Raw genomic sequence first — 20,390 nt, forward strand, 5'->3', positions numbered from 1 at the left:
GATTTTAGCCAGTATGGTGGCACACACCTTTAATCCTAGCACTTGAGAAGGGAGAAAAGAAGGTCTTTGAGTTCCAGGATAACAAGAACTGCACAGGGAAATCCTTTCTCAATTTTCTTTTAAAATAAAATAAATGAAACAAGGTTTTTCCATAAATAAGTGATTGAAATTTGGTTGGAAATACTTACTTTCACATTTTATAAACTGGTTCAAATCCATAAAACACAGAAAATTACTGTGGTTCCAAATGCAAATGATAACCAAAAGTTACCAAATGTGCTCTCATAAACAAGATCTACAATCAAATTTGTTATTAAAAACAGACATAAAACATTTAGGTACAATAGAGAAAATTTAATGCACACTTAGTACAATACTATACTAAACTCTGGTCAAAAATAGGAAAGCAACTATACTATTAAAATCATGCTAATGAAGTGCTTTATTTTTATTTTGGTGTGTCTAAAATGATTATGAGCTATATCCAGATTCTCTTTTTTTGTTTTGTTTTTTTTTTTTGTTTTTGTTTTTGTTTTTTTGTTTTTTTTGTTTTTTTTTGACAGAGTTTCTTTGTGTAGCCCTGGTTGTCCTGTAACTAGCTGTGATGTGCAACACCACCTGGCCATATCCAGATTCTTGAAAGGTATTTTTGGTAAGTATCTTATCTACTTGTTCAAGGAATGAAAGAAATCCCCTTACATGGATAAGTTGGCTGTCTCAAAGCAAAATGATGAAGCCTTACAAATATGGCCTCAAAGAAAGATTTCACTGTTAGTATTTTTCAAATTCGCTGAGTGGTGGTGGTACACGCCTTCAATCCCAGCACTTGGGAGACAGAGGCAGGCGGATCTCTGTGAGTTCAAGGCCAGCCTGGTCCACAGAGCGAGTTCCAGGACAACCTCAAAAGCAATACAGAGAAACCCCGTCTCGAAAAAACAAACAAACAAACCACAAAAAAACAAAACAAAACAGAAAGACAAGAAAATCTGCTCCTAGTTAGTGCAAATCAAGGATGGTATAGTCAAAGCCTAGATCATGATGTGAAGAATGTCACAAACTTCTTAGAAGAGTGCTACTATCAGATGCCTACCAAGAGGTGAAGCTGAGCATCAGGCAGGAAGGGCAGGCAGAGAACAGATCATACAAAAGTGATACCCCCTTTCTGTAATTAGAATAGCAATACATTTCTTCCTTAACGTTTCCAGAGATCTACAAGGATGACCCCAACTAACTATCTAAGTAATAATGGAGAGGCTACCTTAAATGCCCTTCCCCGATAATGAGATTGATGACTACCTTAAATGCCATCCTAGAGCCTTCATCCAGCAGCTGATGGAAGCAGAAGCCAAGCACTCACAGCTAAACACTGAACTGAACTCCTGGAACCCAGTTGTAGAGGAGAAGTGATGAGCAGAGGGGTCAAGACCAGGCTGGAGAAACCCACAGAAACAGCTGACCTGAAAAAGGGGGCGCTCATGGACCCCAGACTGATAGCTGGGAAACCAGCATGGGACTGATCCAGAATGTGGCTCACCACCCCTCAACGTGGGTGTCAGTTAGGAGGCCTGGACAATCTATGGGGCCTCTGGTAGTGGATCAATATTTATCCGTAGTATACGAATGGACTTTGGGAGCCCTTTTCACATAGAGGGATACTCTCTCAGCCTAGACACATGGGGGAGGGTCTAGGCCCTGCTCCAATGATATGACAGACTTTGAAGATCCCCCATGGAAGGCTTTACCCTCCTTGGGGAGCAGATAGGGGATGAGGTAGGGAGTTGGTGGGGGGCAGGGGAGGAGGAGAGGGAGAGGAAACTGGAATTCACATGTAAAACAAGCTTGTTTCTAATTTAAATAAAAAGTCTGCAAAACAACTACAACAAGAACAACCAAGAATTTCTCTCCAATTGATAGTTGCCCACAGAGAGAGCAGCTGGCCTGGACATTTCTCCATCAGAGTCGCAGTGGGTACACAAACCACTCAAAGGATCAGACACCATGCCCAGAAGTAGATGGCCAACACAAAATGAACTCAATAGTATTTTAGGAAATATTTTTTCTCATAATGCATAGTCTGGACTTTTTTAACCTTACAGGTCTTTTGCGTATATATTATGCTTTCTCGTTTTGTTTTCATGAACTTTGCATGTATGTAAATGTGTGTGCCTCTGCATTTGTACATGTTCCTGGTGCTTTTTCCTCAGCTCTTTTTTTCCTGTTTGTTTTATATTTTGATTTGTTTATTTTTATCTTATCCTATGTTATTATTACTTTTTAAATGTGTGTTTGTTTTCTAATGAGAAAGAGAGAGAAAGGATTTGCATGAGTGGAGATTTGGGGAGAATCTGGAAGGAGTTGTGGGGAGGGAAAACTGTTATCAGAATCTACTGTATGAAAAAAATCTATTTTCAGTAAAAATCATCTTCCAAAATAAAACATTCTAATACAAAATAATTCACCAACCTTTTTGTATTAATTGCACACTTAATGGATTTTAAAAAATACAATTCTTTAACAACAGTACACCTTTTCAGGGAAATAATTGATGAACAATATGAATTTATTACCTTTAGCTAATCTGTAAATATTTAAACAGTATATAGTTTTTAATCCTCAATACATCATATATTTTGACCAATGGACATGATCACAAAGAGCAGATGGATATTTTCAAATATATTTGCATCATTAGATGTTTACATTTTAAAGATGCTGTCTTTACTCTTTCTACTTATCCTAAGAATGGCAATACTTAATGGTATCCTGAAGTATCCAGATAGTACAGAATTTGCGCATAGGCTATTTTTTTTTCTGAAAAAGCTAAGCAATTTATTTAAACATTAATTCAACAAATAATTTCTTTTTTCTTTATTTTTTATTTAAATTGGAAACAAGATTGTTTTGCATGTCAATCGCAGTTCCCTCTCCCTCCCTTCCTCTCCTGTCCCCTCCCCCACTAACACCCTACTTATCCCATACAATTTCTGCTCCCCAGGGAGAGTGAGGTCTTCCATGGTTGTCTTCAGAGTCTGTCATATCCTTTGGGATAGGGCCTAGCCTCCCCACCCCACCCCTGTGTGTCTAGGCTAAGGGAGTATCCCTCGCACATAGGCTATTTCTAAACCCAGATTTTTGTGTTCTATTTTTTGTGAGCTCAATGGATCTGCCTTGCTTTTATTTATCACTTACTATTTTTCATAGATTTTTGTCTGCAGAGTTTATACAAGCATTAAAACATGATTCTTGTTGGATAGGTTCTATAGAATTAATTTTTGTTAGCATACAAAATACTGGGTATCATTGTGACACTGTTTTTTTTTCTTCATTTTTTTATTTGAATTAGAAACAAGATTGTTTTACATGTCAATCCCAGTTCCCTCTGTCGCCCCTCCTCCCCTGCCTCCCCCAACTAACACCCTACCTATCCCATGCCCTTTTTGCAGCCCAGGTAGGGTGAGGCCTTTCATAGGGGGTCTTCCTTTGGGATAGGACCTAGGCCCATGCCCTTGTGTCTAGGCTCAGGAAGTATCCTTCTATGTAGGATGGGCTCCCAAAGTAACACTTTTTATTTTTTTCCTTTTCCTCCTTTCTTTCCTCTTCTCCTTCCTCCTCTTCTTCCCCTCCCCAGTGGACTCCCTTCTCCACACTCACGATTTTTCTTCTCTCATATCATAAATCATAATATAAGAGATAAAGCAGACATTGTTTATCTTTCTGATGCTGACTTATTTCACTGTCCACAAATGACCCCCAGTTCCACCCATTTCCCATTGTATGATATAGTTTCATTATTTTTTAACCACTTTGTTTTTATTTTGGACGAACTTCCACTGCACATTTTCAGAGAGAGCAATGTAAGAAATCAAAGGTGTTATCCCCAAGACAAATATATCTGAAACATGGTAAATGATCTTTCCTCCATTTGTTGGTGCAGGATTCCAAAGTGTCATGGTTTCAGGAGAAATTTTATGTCCTCAGTTAATTCTAGGCTAGGGGGAAGCCACATTTTCTTTAGTCATTCATCCTTTGATGGCTTCTAGATCATTCTATATCTTCAATACTATTTTTTTATTTTTATTTATTTTTTATATATCATGTGCATTAATTGGTGTTTTGTTGGCATGTATGTGTGTGTAAGGGTGTCAGAATTCCTGGAACTGGAGTTACAGACAGTTGTAAGCTGCTGTATGCATGCTGGGAATTGAACCCAGATCCTGGAAAAATCATTCAAGACTCTTAACCACAGAACCATCTCTCCAACCCCAGCATATCTTGGTTACTGTGAACAATCAGTAAGCATGATGTGCAAGAATTATTGAATATATGGTGTATTGACTTAGATGTTTCAGGTATATACCTAACAATACTGTAGCTGGGTCTATGGTAGTTCTGTTATTTCTTTGTGTTTATCTTTAAAAACATGTTAACTCATTTATTACAAAATCTAAGCATAGATCTGATGTCTATCTATGCGTACTTTATTTTACCTAGGAAATGTCTAATCTGAACAGCTACTGAGTTATGCATGTTTTAATTTCTTTGTATCATTTGAAGTAAATGTGGTTGTGGTAATACCTAACTCCCAGGATCATCGTGATGATCAAATAATTGCAACGGTTTTTAATACAAGACTATATATCAGTAAATGTTTCATAAATGTTAGCTATTTGACCAATATAATTGACCAATATAATTACTGGCAGAAAATATATGACATATCCAAAAGGTAGAATTTAATTAAAGGAATTAAACCAATAGTAATAGAGATTCTTACCCGCAGTGTACTTGCACAAAGAGCAATGGTTCCTGCATTCTTCTAATTATTATTTCCTCTGTTGCCTATGCTGCTAGCCCAGGGTGCACCATGCTTCCCTCACTGCCCTTTATGAGAGGGAATGTTTGACCAAGTCAGTGAATGTAAGAAAATCAAAGAAAGCAGAATGGTTGGAGAAAGTGCAGAAGAACATGAGGTCACTGACTAGATAAATAAAGTGTGGTCTAAATTCTGAAATTAAAGATTTGAATTTATTTCCAAATCCACAGACCTTGCAGTCAAGATGCCAGAAGAGTGGTACATTGAACTTCCCCCTGGAAGTTAGGTCTTTGCATTATTTAGGTTGCAATTCTGATGGAAGGAGATATGGACTCTCTCTCTCTCTCTCTCTCTCTCTCTCTCTCTATATATATTATATATATATATATATATATATATAGTGTGTGTGTATCTTATATCTGTACATATGGTGTGGTGTGTGTGTGTGTGTGTGTGTGTGTGTGTGTGTGTGTGTGTGTGTGTGTGTGTTATTGATTAATTCCATTATTGAATTACTGGCCAGCTTTTTTTGGGGGGGTGTTTTTTAAAATTTGACAAAAGTTAAAGTGATTTGAAAGGAAGGAATCCTAGTTGAGAAAATGCTCCATCAGACTGCAGGTAGGCAACTCCATGAAATATTTTCCTGATTAATGATTGATGTGGGCAATGTGGGACGGTACAGCTGACTATGAGAAGTAACGCCCTTGGGCAGGTAGTCCTGGATTGTATTTTTTAAAAAAGCAGCCTGCATAAGCCATGGTGAGAAAGCTAGTAAACAGCATCCCTTCATGGTTTCTGCTTCAGTTCTTGCCTCCAGGTTCCTGCTTTGAGTTCCTGCATGGGCTTTCCTCAATGGACTGTAACCTAGCATATGTAAGACAAATAAACCCCCCTTCCCCTCAAATTGATTTTGGTCATGGTCTTTGTCACTCATAGCAATAGAAACTGAACTAAGACACTGAGTATAAAAGTTACTCAGTTATGGAGTTAGAAAATGCCAGAGAGAATGTGCACACACAAGAGACAGACAAACAGAAAATGTGAGTACAGTAATTATTAGTTTCCTCTGACAATTTATATATACCATGTTTGTTTCACTGCACAAATCAACAGGAGTGAACTAAAACTAAATTCAAATTAAGAGGCTAGTAAATTATTAAAGGTATATCCATGAAAAGAACTACTACAACTTAATTCAGTAAAGTACTTGAAGCAGGTACATTTACACTACACACACAAGACATTTCAAACAGTATCTGGATTGATGCTTCCAATATTGAATTCCTTCCGTGAAATTCAACTGTGATTATTTATCACGATTGTCATCTTGATTGGACTGAGCAATACCTATGAGGCCAGAGCAGCACAACTTGGTGTGTCTGGGAAAGTGCTGCCAGAGACAAACAGATAATGGGGGCTCCGACCTAATGAGTTATTTAATCCACTGATGAATTAAAGATTTGAAAGGGCTACTCTTTTCAAAGGTTAGCAGAAGCAGGTCTCTGAGGAGTGTCTCTGGCAGTTGTATCTTGCCCCACCTCCATCCTTCTGCCATACCGGTCTGCTCCCTGGCTGCTATGGATTAGATACCACTCTACCACCACCACCAGCAGCCCATAAACAGGGATTTCTGACACTCTGAGATAGAAGAAGTCTTTCCTCTTTTTACACTGTTTATGTCAGGAATTCCTCAGAGCAATCGGAATGCCAACTAACACAGCAGTGTGTGACAGTTCTTGGTACCTTATAGTGGAAACAGAAGACACAATATCTGTCTCACTAATGTTCAAAATCCCATTTGAGAGATAGTAACTTGGGTGCATAGATGTCTAAGATTAGACATTATAACAATTATAGAGATAGGTGAGAGTAATGGACATTTATCTTTCATATTATAATAGAGAATTCTATAAAGGAACTAATATTTGGGTATAGTAGGTAATAATTAGGAGGTAATTTTGCTCATATTTTTGTCACAAGATATTTCTCACTGACACTCTGAAGTTTATAAGGTATAAAAATACATTCAATGGACACTTTCCAGTAAATGCTCATATGGGAAGTATTGAATGTTCTAGGGTTGGACCATAAAATGCACAAGCAAGAATACTTGATTTTGATCCCTAATATCTATATGAAAAAGCTTGACATCACAGTGCATGCCCATACAGAACTGTGAAGGCAAGGGTAAGAGAGTGTCTGAGACACACCTCAGCCACACTGGCTGGAGATTCTGGACTTCAGATTCAATGAGAGATTCTAACTCAAAGAAAAGGGTAGAAAAAGAGCTCGGGAGAGACTTGTTATCAACCTCTGATCTACACACACACATACACACACACACACACACACACACACACACACACACACACACACACACGTGCTTGCAACAAAACATATTATGCTTTCTTAATTTTTTAAAAATGTATTTACTGTGTGTGGGGGGGTGTGAGAGTGCACCACAGTGTGACTGTGGAAGCCAGGAATCTGTTCTCTACTTCCACTACAGGGTCCCCAGGATTGGATTCAGGTGCTCAGGGTAGGTAATGAATGTCTTTATCACTTGAGTCATCTTGCTTGCTCAAGGACAGTTTTATGATTTTTATTTATCAAAAATAAGTTTCTAGTGGCTGGTTGTTGGTGGCTCATGCCTCTATTCCCAGCACTTGGGAGGCAAAGACAGGTGGATCTCTGTGAGTATGGGGCCAGCCTGATCTACAGAATGAGTAGTCCAGGATAGCCAGGACTACACACAGAGAGAAAAAGAAACAACCAATCCAAAACAAACAAAAAGAAAAAAAGTATCTAAACTGAGATTTAGAATAATATATGAATTTTGATCTTTAAGAGAATCAGTTGAGTAATTTTGATTAAATAATATGGTTTCTAAAAACTAAAGCAGTAAATAATTTTATTGGAACTAAGAAATTGAAGCACAGAAGACATAAGGTCAACTTTCCCACTTAGATTAATTAAACAGCAAATGTACCTTTTTTGGCTGCCTATATCCCTTGGTCAGAGTTCACATTTGTCACCAAAGTTTTTAACTCTCTTATTATTTTTGTATATGGAGGTTTTCATAATAGTTATAAGCTTATATTTATATTTTAAAATGCCCCATTTAAATTATATTGATATTGATAAAGGTATTTTCTGTTCATATATTTCTCCAAGTTGCCTTATCTAAAATCTCTCACATGGAGAGGTACCTTGGCCTTTAAAAGCATTTGGTGCTTTTGTAGAGGACCAGAGTTCAGTTCCCAGTACCAGCATAGTGGCTCATAACTGTCAGTAACTCCTGCTCAATAGCATTTGATGTCCCCTCTGGGCTCTGTAGGTACTTCATGCATATAGTACACAGAAAAAACATGCAAATATTCATACAAATAAAATGAATAAATCTAGGGGAAATTTAACATTTCTGTGGGTTGCTTTTTTTTTTTTTTTTACTTTATTAGACTTATTTTATCTAAAACTTGCTGAGGGATAATTGCTGGATATCTAGGGAGCTTTTGCCCTTGGGCCATAGACCCGATTCCAAAAGCCACCATTAAGGACTGTTCTTTGAAGTCCTGTTGACAATATATACCAAGTGAAACAAGATTTTCTATGCTGTGACAGCTATGGGTCCAGATCAGTAGTCAGTATGATTTACTTAGTATTATTCTATACAGAATTGACTTCCATAGGAAGTCAGTCTCAGAATTTACAGAATTATATCATTCCTTGTGACATAACTAAGTACTCAAGTGCCACTCAGGGTTTTGACTGCTGATCTGTCACAGCCAGTGGCTGGGAGACCTTGTCTGAATATTCTTTATGTAAATGATGAGCCATTTTACATTTGAACTTCTGACGCCTAGGGTCTAAAATTGTGAATAATTGATCTGGGTAAACTGATTCAATTTAAGCCTTTCTTCTCTCAGTCCATGGAAGTAAGACTATCAAACATCACCAGTTTGCCATCACCAGTCCACACTTTCTTCTTGAGAATTTGTTAATAAATCACATTCTTGATCATATGCCACACTGCATATCACCTGTCTATGAAACAAGTCTTCATAACTAAGAATGGTTGCATACCTCTGAGAACTTCCCTAACAGATCTTAACAGTCTGGAAGTTGCTGGTGTCAAGGCAAAAGTCACACCTTTTATCTTAAAGGAAGTCACAGGCAGTTTATTATGGAGCCATTTTGAGTGCCCATGGCCTGGCAAAACAATTTACGTTACCTCAAATTCTATGTTCTAAAACAGAAGCAGTTTCATGAAGTTTTATATTCTCACAGAACAGAGAAAGTCACAAACCAAAGCAAGTTTAAAATACATTGATGGGTATATCAGAGAAGCAACTACAGCAAGACGTGGAAAGCTGTTCCATTGGCCCAGGGTGCTATCTGATGAGATTCTAACTGTTAGGGGGTGGAAGTGAGTGGCCAGTTAAGTTAGTAGATTCCAAAAGGTTTTCACGTATTACTCATATGATGTTAGTTCCCACACAGAGGTTGGTGAAGAATGGCTGTTCCAGAGACCCAGAACTAGCCTAAGGTAAGTAATTAGCCTCTCGTCCCCCAACATATCAATCTCTCCTTAGTACTGAGATTCAAATGGGTTAATCAATTTCTGCAGACACAACTTCTTTTCAGGACTTTTTGTTAATAGCAGACCTTCTCAAGTCTTCAGTCCACAAGAGACAAGAAAACAGAAACACATCTAAGGTAGTAATAAATGCTGAGTGATAAATGACATCACCAGCACCCTCCCTGGATGGCTAGCTTTATGTTTTAGGTATTTCACATTTGACATCAGTTATTCACAGAAAGGAAAGAGTGTTCATTTTATCTTTAAAAAATCTAATGATAAAGTCCCTCTTTTATTATTATTATTATTATTATTATTATTATTATTATTATTATTCCATTATTGTCTTCTCCTACATAGCTCCCAATCCAAGGTACAGATAGGGTAAAGTTACACAGTCACACAATTGCTGATACCATCCAGACACACGACCATGGAGAACACAGGGTCTCAACCAATTCTAGATAGCAACAAAAGACAAGATCTCAAAAGTGGAATAGTAATTGAAACAGTTAAAACACTTCTTGATCCCCCCTCCAGGTCATTTTATTCTATTACAATTTTATGCTCTATCAACTTTAAGTAACTTACTAAAATGATAATATTTTTAACTGTCAAAAACTTTTTAGTACAATCTGATACAGAAAACAAATTGAAATATGCTTGCGTCAAGGTCAGGTATGGTCGTTCATACCTTAAATCTCAGCACTTGGGAGTTAGAGACCAGTAGATCTCTGTGAGTTCCAGGCTAGCCTGGTCTACAAAGAGAATGCTAGGATAACCAGGACTATATAGTAAGGCCCTGTTTCAAAAATAATCTAAACAAATTTTTTTTAAAAAAAATTAGAGATATGCTTGCCTCTTACACTCTCTGAAAGTTTCAGAAATTAAATTTGAAAACTGTCCATATTAGCCATCAATAATGATACTATCTTCATAACAAAGGTCGTTAGCTTTTAAGTATAGGTCTTAATTAAGTTAATGTAAAATATAATACTGAGATATTTTACAGCTTTGAATTGTAGGGAAAGATGACATTGTTGTGTGACTGTTAAAGAGATCAAAGAAAACGCATTGATCTTTCAGTTTTAATAAGATTTTATCCCATACTCCCTATTCAAGTGATATTTTCCTACATTCAAACAATATTTCAACAGGCACCACTCGATTGCCAATGATAATCGTTTTTATCCTTAAAATGTAAATAAAACTTTGATACTTTGAAATCAATATAATATGCAGTTACATTATTAAGGTTCTCATTTTCCTTTATTGGCATTATGAATGATTTTCATTTATGAATTCTGAACATCAAGATTCATTGTTAGACAAAAATCAGCCAATAATTTTCTCATAAATTTTATTTTTATTGTATTAAAATTTGGAGAAGAAAACATGAGTATGTATTCTAGACATAACAGGTACTTGAAGAAGTCATGTGTAAATTCTACATAGACAGCATCTTAAAATGCAGAGTCTCAGCCAGGTGGTGATGGCACATGCCTTTAATCCCTGTACTTGGGAGATAAAGGTAGGCAGATCTCTGTGAGTTCGAGGCTAGCCTGGTCTACAAAGTGAGTTCCAGGATAGCCAAAGATACATAGAGAAATCCTGTCTCATAAAATTTTTTTAAAATGCAAGTTCTGTGTCCTTTTGGGGTTTGATTTTTAGCAAAATTTCTTTTCCTTTGAAATAAACCCACCTGCAACTGGTGTTGGTATTGAAAGCACACTGAATAAAAAGTATTATTAACTTATGCCCAAAGCAATGACATCAGGAAAAGTAACAGGCCTTTTGTTTTTCAGATGGTAGGATATGAAAGTGCCCAGGGGTTTATTACAAAGATTTGTCAATGGAAATTTTAGACTACGCATAGATGACTTTTAGTAGACTTGCCTGATGCATCAAGCTAAAGACTATCACAGTAAGATTTGTTTTGTGTTTTCTGTGACCTACCTTAAAGTCACAGTTTCTAAAATAGGTGTTTACAAGGGTAGATAACAACAAAACCAAACAATTAGACCCTTTGGAAGTGCTCCAAGTTGTGAAATAATCACTTAGGTTTGCTTTGTGGTTAATGCTTATCTCAGAACCTCCAGATGTCGGCAGGCATATTTCAACAGTCCGTTGCCTGTGTTTAGCAGATGTTAGTGGGATGAGATCAAGTTAGTCTTTCCGTTCCTAACAGTGAGATACCCATCCACACATTCAAATCTCCCATGCTAGTCTTCTAAAAATACAGTTACATTAAAATTCAGATAATTACAAGGACATAAATTCTGTAGATGGCCGTAAGTTATTAAGAAGTAACTTAGAAACCACACAGACAATTTGAATTGTATAGATACTCTCACTTAGAAGAGTTAGAAATTAACTGAGGCATTTGTGAAGCGATCTAGTCTGTCTTCAGGAAAAGACAAGAGGGAGGCAGATGACAGTGAGCAGCTCGAGAACCTCTGTCTTTACTGTGTTGCCCAGCATCAACTCCGAGGGAAGAAAAGCCATCAGTAGACACACTGCACCTCACATGCCATCTTCAGACCTCCTCACTCTGACCATACAGAATACAGCGGGTTCTGCAATCCAGATGCCATACTTTATTCTGCCAGTTTTAAACTGAACCAAGTTTGGCTGAACTGAGAGAACAGCTCCAATATGAAGGATGAAATTCTTCCTCAGCATCTCTGAGGCATCAGCTTGCCATTCTGTGACTGACTAGAGATCAACTTTAAGGAAGAGTGAGGAGAATTCTGGGCTTGTCACCAGAAAGAAGAGGAGCTCTGGAAGGAAGCTCCACAGATGTTTGTAAAGAGAATCTGTGAATATGCAGTCTATTTCTCTCTCCACACACCCTGGTTACAGTACCAATGAAATGAGAGAGTTAAGGGAAGAGCTTGAACATCTTACTCAGAAGTGCTTAAACCAGCCCAGAGTACTAATAATGGTGTATTAGTTACTTTTTTTTTTGCTATGATAAAACATCATAGCCAAGACAACTTTTAGAAGGAAAGGTTTTCTTTGGGCTTTTGGTTCCAGAGGGCTAAAAGTCCATCATGGCAGCAAGGGGCAATCATGGCAACAGTAACAGAAGCTCAGAGCTCACATCTTGAACTGCAAGCATGAAGCAAAGAGAGTGAACTGGAAACGGTGAGAGTCTTTAAACTCTCAAAGCCTGCCTCCATGGACACACTTCTCCAACAAGGCTACATCTCCTAAGCCTCCACAGGTAACAGAACCACCTGGTGAAAGCCCCAAATATCTGAGCCCATGGAGGATATCACACTCAAACACTATGTGTGTGATAGGTATGCATTGGAGCAACCAAGAGCAAGTTTTAAGTGGTACTTGCTGTAAGAGAAAGTTGATGGAAATATGTGTGACACGCTTGCTGTGAAGCAATGTTATTGATCATTCAAGGATTAATGTGACCAAACTGTGCTCTGCAGGGAAGTGTTTTGCTACTGAGGATTAATTATTCCATCAAGAAAGTCCATATGCTACTAATGTCCCTTTCTGAGGAGTCAATAGATCTAAAGAGATCATATGTTCTATCATACAGACAAGGGCAAGCCACTCCAAATAACTTCCAAAGAATTATTTTGAAATATCACCCACCTCTTCTGGGGTGGGTGTTTTTTTTTTCTTAAGATTTGTTTATGTTATGTGTATGGGTGTTTTGCCTGTATGTATGTCTGCATCACGTGTGTTCAGTGTGCACAGAGGCCAGAAGAGGGTGGTTGATCTCCTAGAACTGGAGTGGTTGTGAGTGGCCACGTGGATGCTGGGAATCCAACCTAGGTCCTTTGGAAGAAGAGCCAGCACCCTAAACCTCCTGGTCTCATGTTCCAAACACTCACTGAACCCGTTTTCCTGTCTCTCTTAACACTATAATTGTTTCTTTTCTCCTTAATTCTTCTACAATGACTTGTAGACTTAGTTTTCTCTGATCCTAACTGAAATAAATTTTCTTCAAGGGTAGCTTCCTCTACACACTGTAGAGCATCATCTGAACTTTGATTTGTCAGTTTCCTAATATTTAAACAGACTTCTTGACTGTCTCATTTCTCAGTCCTCAGAGCCCCTTAGTCAATGATCAGTTTACTAATGTCTTGAAGTCTACCTATGACTTACTAATCAGAACTAAGTCCATTGCTTCCATCCTGCTGCCTTGCCAATCAACTGCTTTAGGGCTTTCCCACTGTTTCTGATTCTTGTTCAGAAATCCAGTTTATCTGCTGTGACTCATCATATCGATATTCATCTAGCCTCTCCCATCACTTCCTGTATCAAACTGATATCCTTTCTAGATTTCCTTTACTCTCCAAACCTGAAGATTATGTCCCAGTTATTTAGCTGTACTTCTGTACCTGGTGGATTTGCACTTATGTGAGACTTAAATAATCCCTATGACTTCATACAGATTCCCAAATTCAGCCTTAACATGTAATCTACTATCTGGACATTCAATTTTCTCTTGGCATGAGAATTTGCTTGAACACATTGAATACTTAGCACTGAAAACGAAATTTCTTACTTTACTTTTGTTAGCTAGCCCAAAAGAAAATAGCAACAAAGTGAAAGAAACTATAAACCAAAAGCTATTAACATATTGGATTATTGTTAATTCTCTATAATTTTCCTGTTCACTTTCCTTTTATATGCTTACCTTGCCACTATGCCTAAATTGAGAAAATATATATTGTTAATGTATAGTCAAGGTTTTCAGAAAGACCTAATTATGTTTAATCTCCTTCAAGTTCATTTTTCCTGAAATTTCTATCATCAAAGACTGTGAATCCAAGTTGTTGCACAGTACCTAGAATAAAATAGGACCTCACATCCTGGTCCCACTCACTTTCCTCTTTTCTTCATTCCATATTTTGGTGTTTATAATGTTTTAAGCAGTGACAGTATCTGCATGTGTATATTTCCATTTAATATTTAGTTAGTTTTTAAAAATTTGTTTGGTTTGTTTGTTTGAGACAGGGTTTCTCTGTGTAGCTTTGTAGACCAGGCTGACCTCAAACTCTTAGAGACCCACCTGCCTCTGCCGCCCAAGTGCTGGGATTAGAAGCTTGTGCCACTATATTTAGTTTTTTGTTTAAGTGTGTGTGTGTGTGGGGGGGGGGGGTATGTGTGGGGATAATGGTGTGTAGGTGAATAAGTAGATGTCCCACAGAGTCCAGGATAAAGTGTCACATCCTTTGGAGCAACATTCTTTTCTTTTTTAAAGATTTGTTTTATTTTTAAATTGTGTGCATGTCTGTTAATGGGCAAGCCATGTGAATGCAGTATTCAATGAGGGGAGAAGAGGGTGTTGGATCCCCTGGAGCTGGAGTTATTGAAGATTGTTAGCTGCGCAGAGTGGGTGCTTGCAGCTGAATGCAGGTCCCTCTGCAAAAACAATCCTCACTGTTAGCTACTGAGCCACAGTTCCTACCATGAACCATTCTTGGATAAAGACACACATGGTATTCCACAAATATGTATGTAGACACGATACATGTTAATCCCCTCTTTTTCTCCAGATACTGAAGGAGTAGTATATAATCTGTATCCAGTGCCATCTAAGTATCCACAAATTACTCTCTACATATACAGAGTAGAAGAAATAGAATAATGACCTTCTATAAGGCTGCCTATGTTTTTCATGAGCACAAAGTAGACAGTATCCCTAACCTAAAGTGAAAACACAGTATTATGGAATACAATCTCCATAACTGTTTAACTGAGCTGTTTTCTTATGCCTTTTGGAAAGAACCTTGAGAAAATTTAGCTGTGTATATGATAATCCACTGAGCAACATACACTGAAAGAAACTATTTTACAGAATTTACCAAGTCAACATTTTCCAGAGTCAATATCAGCATACCTGGAATATGCCATTTGGGTATGTTCACAGTGAAGATAATTGCTGTAGAAGGTGCTGAAAACTGCCAATCCGGATACTAGTCTTACCTGCTGCTTTTAATTGAGCCTGGGCTTTTTAATAATCCACCTAATGTAAAATCTATGTAACCTGCCAGTCACTGTTGCTCTTCTCCAAATGGAAGATGGATGCACACTAAATGAAAATCTGTGATTCTAAAATCATCCTATGTATTGAACTACGCATAACTGAAAACTCTTCATAGATTCTACATCTTCAAATTGTATTTTTTCAGTATTCCTAAACATCTCAGGAAACCCACAGCTTTCACAACCTCAGACACAGCAAACTACCTTTTTATAAGAAAATGATGACTGTGCTGGAAACATCCTGAATGCATGCACCCCACTGCCTGCCACCTACACACACACACACACACACACCTTCACAAGAGGGAGTGAAGCAGTTAACAATCTTACAAAAATATTTTTATATATTTTAAAAATTCATTAACATCAAGACAAATGTTGAGACAAATTTTAACTATGGCTCTTGAATATGACATTTCTGTATTTCATTCTCTGACTGATTATACTGATACCCATAAAAGAACCTTTATGTGAAATCATAAGAAGCAGGGGGAAAAGGTTGTTGCATGCCATTTCCACCTCCTGAGTCATTCCAGTCTTTAGCACAGCTAACATCACATGACCTAAAATCATTTAAAATGTGAACACTTTGCACAATACGAACTATTCCAAATGTCCACTGCCCTTTTTTCATAAATAAGGAAAATCCATTTCCCTAACAATTAATTAGTTTTCAGTGCTCTCCTCATATGGGGGAGGGGGAGTTCAGTGCTGTCACTCGGAGTCTATTAAACACATTACATCAATCTTCACTCGTGGGAGAGAAGTGACTTACATACCATTCTGAAAGGTTAAAACAAAAGCATACAGAATCCCAATCTCCCAGCAGCAGCAATTGTTCAAAAGGCCTAGGGCACAGGATGCTGGAGTGCCTCTGAGGCTGTGATCAGAGGGCTCAGCCGTGGGCTCTGGCAGAGCCACTGCCATGTTAATCTGCTTCATTACATCTCTATGATTTGTTCAACGCATTAGGCATCAGTATTTCCCTTGTGAGAAGAAGGCCCATCCCTCACTCTAAAAGCTTTATCTTTCGAAGTTAAACAAATACAGCCACTGGCATGAGCCTCTAAGAAGCCGAAGAAACATTAAAATACAACATGGCACAGCCAGTGATCATTTTAGCCCAGGAAGAGCTTTTAAATGCAGAACAGCCAGAATTAGAGCATTTGAACCTTCTGGGTTTGGATACAAGATTACAAAGCACATTTTAATTTAAATGCCATCATTTGGCAGAATAGTGATTCACCGATGCGACAAAAATAGAATCATGCTTGCTTACCTGAAATAAAGGGAATGGTAATCATAGCACAGAATCCATGTGCGTTGATGAATCTAACAGTCTCCAATGCAGGTCTCTAGAATTCAACCTACAGCAGAAAGTAAAATCTCACTTATGCAATATCATTACTAAAGAAGAAAAGCCAAGACAAGGTGCTCACTGCATCCTCTCTGCTTCTGCGTTAGCTTTCTGTTCTGACACTCACTCACTCGATGGTACCCACTGTCTGTTAGAAAACAGCATGCTAAATTAAAATAAATAAATAAATAAATCTACGGGAGCAGCTTGCGTGACAGCTCCATCTCCTGGTCACAGATGGAATCACTGCAATTCAAGTTCCTTTGGCAGAACAGCATTAAACAAATAAGATTAAATGGTAAGTGTATATAGTTCAGAATTCTAACGTATTTGAATTCAACTACCCTAATTTGTCACAAATTAAACATTGAGAAGTCACTATATTTGTATATTTTCAAGATTAGAGTTCAATTTTTGGCGGTTGTTTGATTTGTTTTTATTACGTTTAAATGAAATCTAAGTTACCATAACATTTCTAAAAATTGCTATATGAAAATAATTGTAACAATTAATCTTACTATTATTTGTCATTTCTTTGTGGAGTAGTACGTTTTCTTAACAGATATGTTTGGGGTTAACAGAATAATGAAGTGATGAGAAGAAAAATCTTTAGTCAATTCAAACTTTCTGAAACATTTCAAAATGTTCAGGCTACCTGAAATGTGATAACTGTGTCATACTATAGCTAGGTGTCATTGGGAGGGTAGGAACAGAATTAAAAATTTCCCACTTGTTAAATAAGTCAGAAAACCGGTTTTACTGCCTTTATGATCTGTTAAATATATATTAGTGTACTTACTTAATTTTCTAGTTGTTTATGCAATCCTGGGTCATAACCCACTTGAAATACAAAAAGTTAAGGCTGTCTTTGTGTCAATACCAACTTCATTAAGCAGCATCAGGAACCAAGTCACAGAATCTGGTGCTGTCCACGGTGCTGAAAACCAATTACAGGCTCTCTTGGAGTGTCCTAGGATTTATGCCTGCTGACATAAAATCTTGGTAAAATGTTAGTCTCACAAGTTATAACTCAGGGGGCTGGAAAGATGTTTCAGCGATTAAGATCATGCATTTCTCTTTCAGCAGGACCTGAGTTTGATTCCCAGCACCCACGTCAGGTGGCTCACAACTGCCTGTAATTACAGCTCCAGAGGATCTGACACTCTCTTCCAGACTCCGCAGTCACTGTAGTCACGGGCACAAACCCACACGCGCACACACACAGATACACATAACTCAGAAGCTAAAGGTAAAAGGTTCTAAATCAGCCCAATAAATATTATTATCTAACACACAATTAGTTGTATTATATTTTATTCATAAAATATGCATGCATGTAAATCAGAAGGCATAATACTGATGAATCTAATAAGGACAACTTTAGACTTCATTATCTATGTGCTGAAGTTCCGTTACAGAGATTATGACATCATCAATTGTTTTCTTTTTAAATCTTTCTCTTTTCTGATATGATCAAATACTGAGCTGCCGCAAACATGAAGTACCATTAAAATATTTTAATTAATATTTAAATTTATGTACATTCTTATGATAATCTATGTAATATTCAAATGTTTCCATAACAGGTAAGTGTGTCTCCCATATTTTTTAGAGCAAATTTACTCTTTAGGGGCACATGCCTAACCTGTCCTGGAATTCTGTATATCTTATAACATTATAAGCTCCTAAATATGCAATATTCTCATTCAGTTGCCATGTGTACAATGGCTGGGATAATTCCTCTAAAGCATGGGTCATACCACATGCTCCTCAAAACATGCCAGTGGCTACTCACATCCTTCACATTAAAACCAAAGCCTTGCCATGTATTTAGTGTATTGTTAATACCCTTGTCTCTTCTCTGAGTTTGGTTTTATTCCCACTCTACCTATTCTGTTTTTCTTTTATAGTAACTTCTATTCGGTCACTTCTATAAGCCTGGGTCTTCAATGCATACCTGAAACATGAATTATTCCCAAATAATGAATAAATGTCCAGAAAAAAATGCATTGTTTTTTGTAATTTCCTTGTACAAATGCTTTTATTTTTGTTTTAATTTCTATGTTCTCCTTAATATGCCTGTACAAACTACGAAATCAATGAAGTACACAGTAGGCACTTTTATTAAGCTATCTAAAATATGTTTAGATCACACACACACACACACAAATGTGGACATACGTAGAGTATCTGTTAAGTGTATTGATTTGATAATGCTTGTCTTGAAACCAGAGCTCTACATTCTTGGGCTGTTTTCAGTGGCATTCTGACAAAATCTGAGTAAAGTAGCATTAAGCAGACCTTACTGCATGCCAGCATTTGCCAGAGTAAGCAGACATTGAGGTGACCATTGAACCACTATTCTCTTCTAGAACAGTTTATCTGTTTTAAGAAAATATGCAAAGCACCAACATTATTTCCTGTGCTAGGAATTTGAATGTTTATACACAAAACTTGTATATATGTACTCATATTCACATACACAACAGACTTTTTTTTTCTGAAATCAAGTTGAGTTAGAGAGTGACTTTGCTAACAGCAATAAACCCATGATGTAACTTCCTAATGACATTTTCCTTTTGTGTTCCTTTGCTTTAACCAAAAAATCCAAATACTTATTGTTAATTTTTATTTTCCAAAAATCACTTTAAGTTTAGCAGAAAACTAATCTTATTTTACTTTAAATAAATTTTGACCCTTGACTGAGGCATGGTTTTTATATTTTCTTTTTCTATTTCTCACTCACCTATTCATATCAGTTATCTGATATGGGAAAATAAGGAAACTCAAAGTTTTATTTATACTTAACATTGTTTACTTTTTTCTTGCCTCAATTATTTGTATGTAAAATATATGCATCAAGGAAATAAAAGTAAATGAAAAATTCCAAGCCACAATTTAATTTATACAGTTTTAGTCACATTAAAATCTGCTAACATCTTTTAAGCATTTCACTGCCAACTCCAGACAGTTTAAAATCTCTAATTACATGTCTAATGCTTCTCCTATATTTTATCACTCATTAGAGGATCACAGACCTTCACAATACAAGGAGAAGATTTTTATTTCTATTTATTTTTATTTCTTGGTTTTTCGAGACAGGGTTTCTCTCTGTAGCTTTGTAGACCAGGCTGGCCTCTAAAGGAGAAGACTTTTTAAAAAGATTTATTTTATCTTTAATTATGTATCTGTTTGTGTGCTTATGTGTAGATGAATGCACACATGTATGTACACATGAATGTAAGTGCCTGGAGAGATCAGAAGAGGGCATCCAATCCCACAGAGCTGGAATTACAGGACATTGGAAGCTTCCTGGTGTGACTACTGGGACCCAAACTTAGGTCTTCTGTAAGAGCACCAAGGGCTCTTAACTTCTGAAGTATCTTTCCAGACCCTAAGGGGTAGCCATTTCATGCTATCTTCAAAGTCTACTAATACTGATGACATAAGAATCTTGTAACACTAGTTCCAGTTAGTATAAGTTATTGATATTTCATGGTATTTGTCCTAGTTTGCTCTCTATCTCTGTGGAAGATGGCATGATTAAACACAACTTGGGGAGGAAGGGTTTATTTCACTTTCCAGCTTACAGTCTGCCATTAACATAAGTCATGGCAGGAACC

The 20,390-nt window shown here is 37.1% G+C and overlaps 1 protein-coding gene across 3 annotated transcripts in view; it reads right to left on the minus strand.

The window, feature by feature from the left end:
* LOC100768810 (sodium channel protein type 2 subunit alpha) overlaps nt 1–16,921 on the minus strand; it is a 133,965-nt gene extending 117,044 nt beyond the window's left edge. For all 3 annotated transcript variants that reach the window (XM_035446371.1, XM_035446370.1, XM_035446368.1), the window contains exon 1: nt 16,690–16,921. In XM_035446371.1, coding sequence (XP_035302262.1) covers nt 16,690–16,714 — 25 coding nt within the window. In that variant the 5' untranslated portion in view covers nt 16,715–16,921. The remainder of the gene's footprint in view (nt 1–16,689) is intronic.
* Between the last annotated feature and the right edge of the window lie 3,469 nt (nt 16,922–20,390).

This window comes from Cricetulus griseus, chromosome 6 (genome assembly GCF_003668045.3).
Source record: "Cricetulus griseus strain 17A/GY chromosome 6, alternate assembly CriGri-PICRH-1.0, whole genome shotgun sequence".
Taxonomy (NCBI): domain Eukaryota; kingdom Metazoa; phylum Chordata; class Mammalia; order Rodentia; family Cricetidae; genus Cricetulus; species Cricetulus griseus.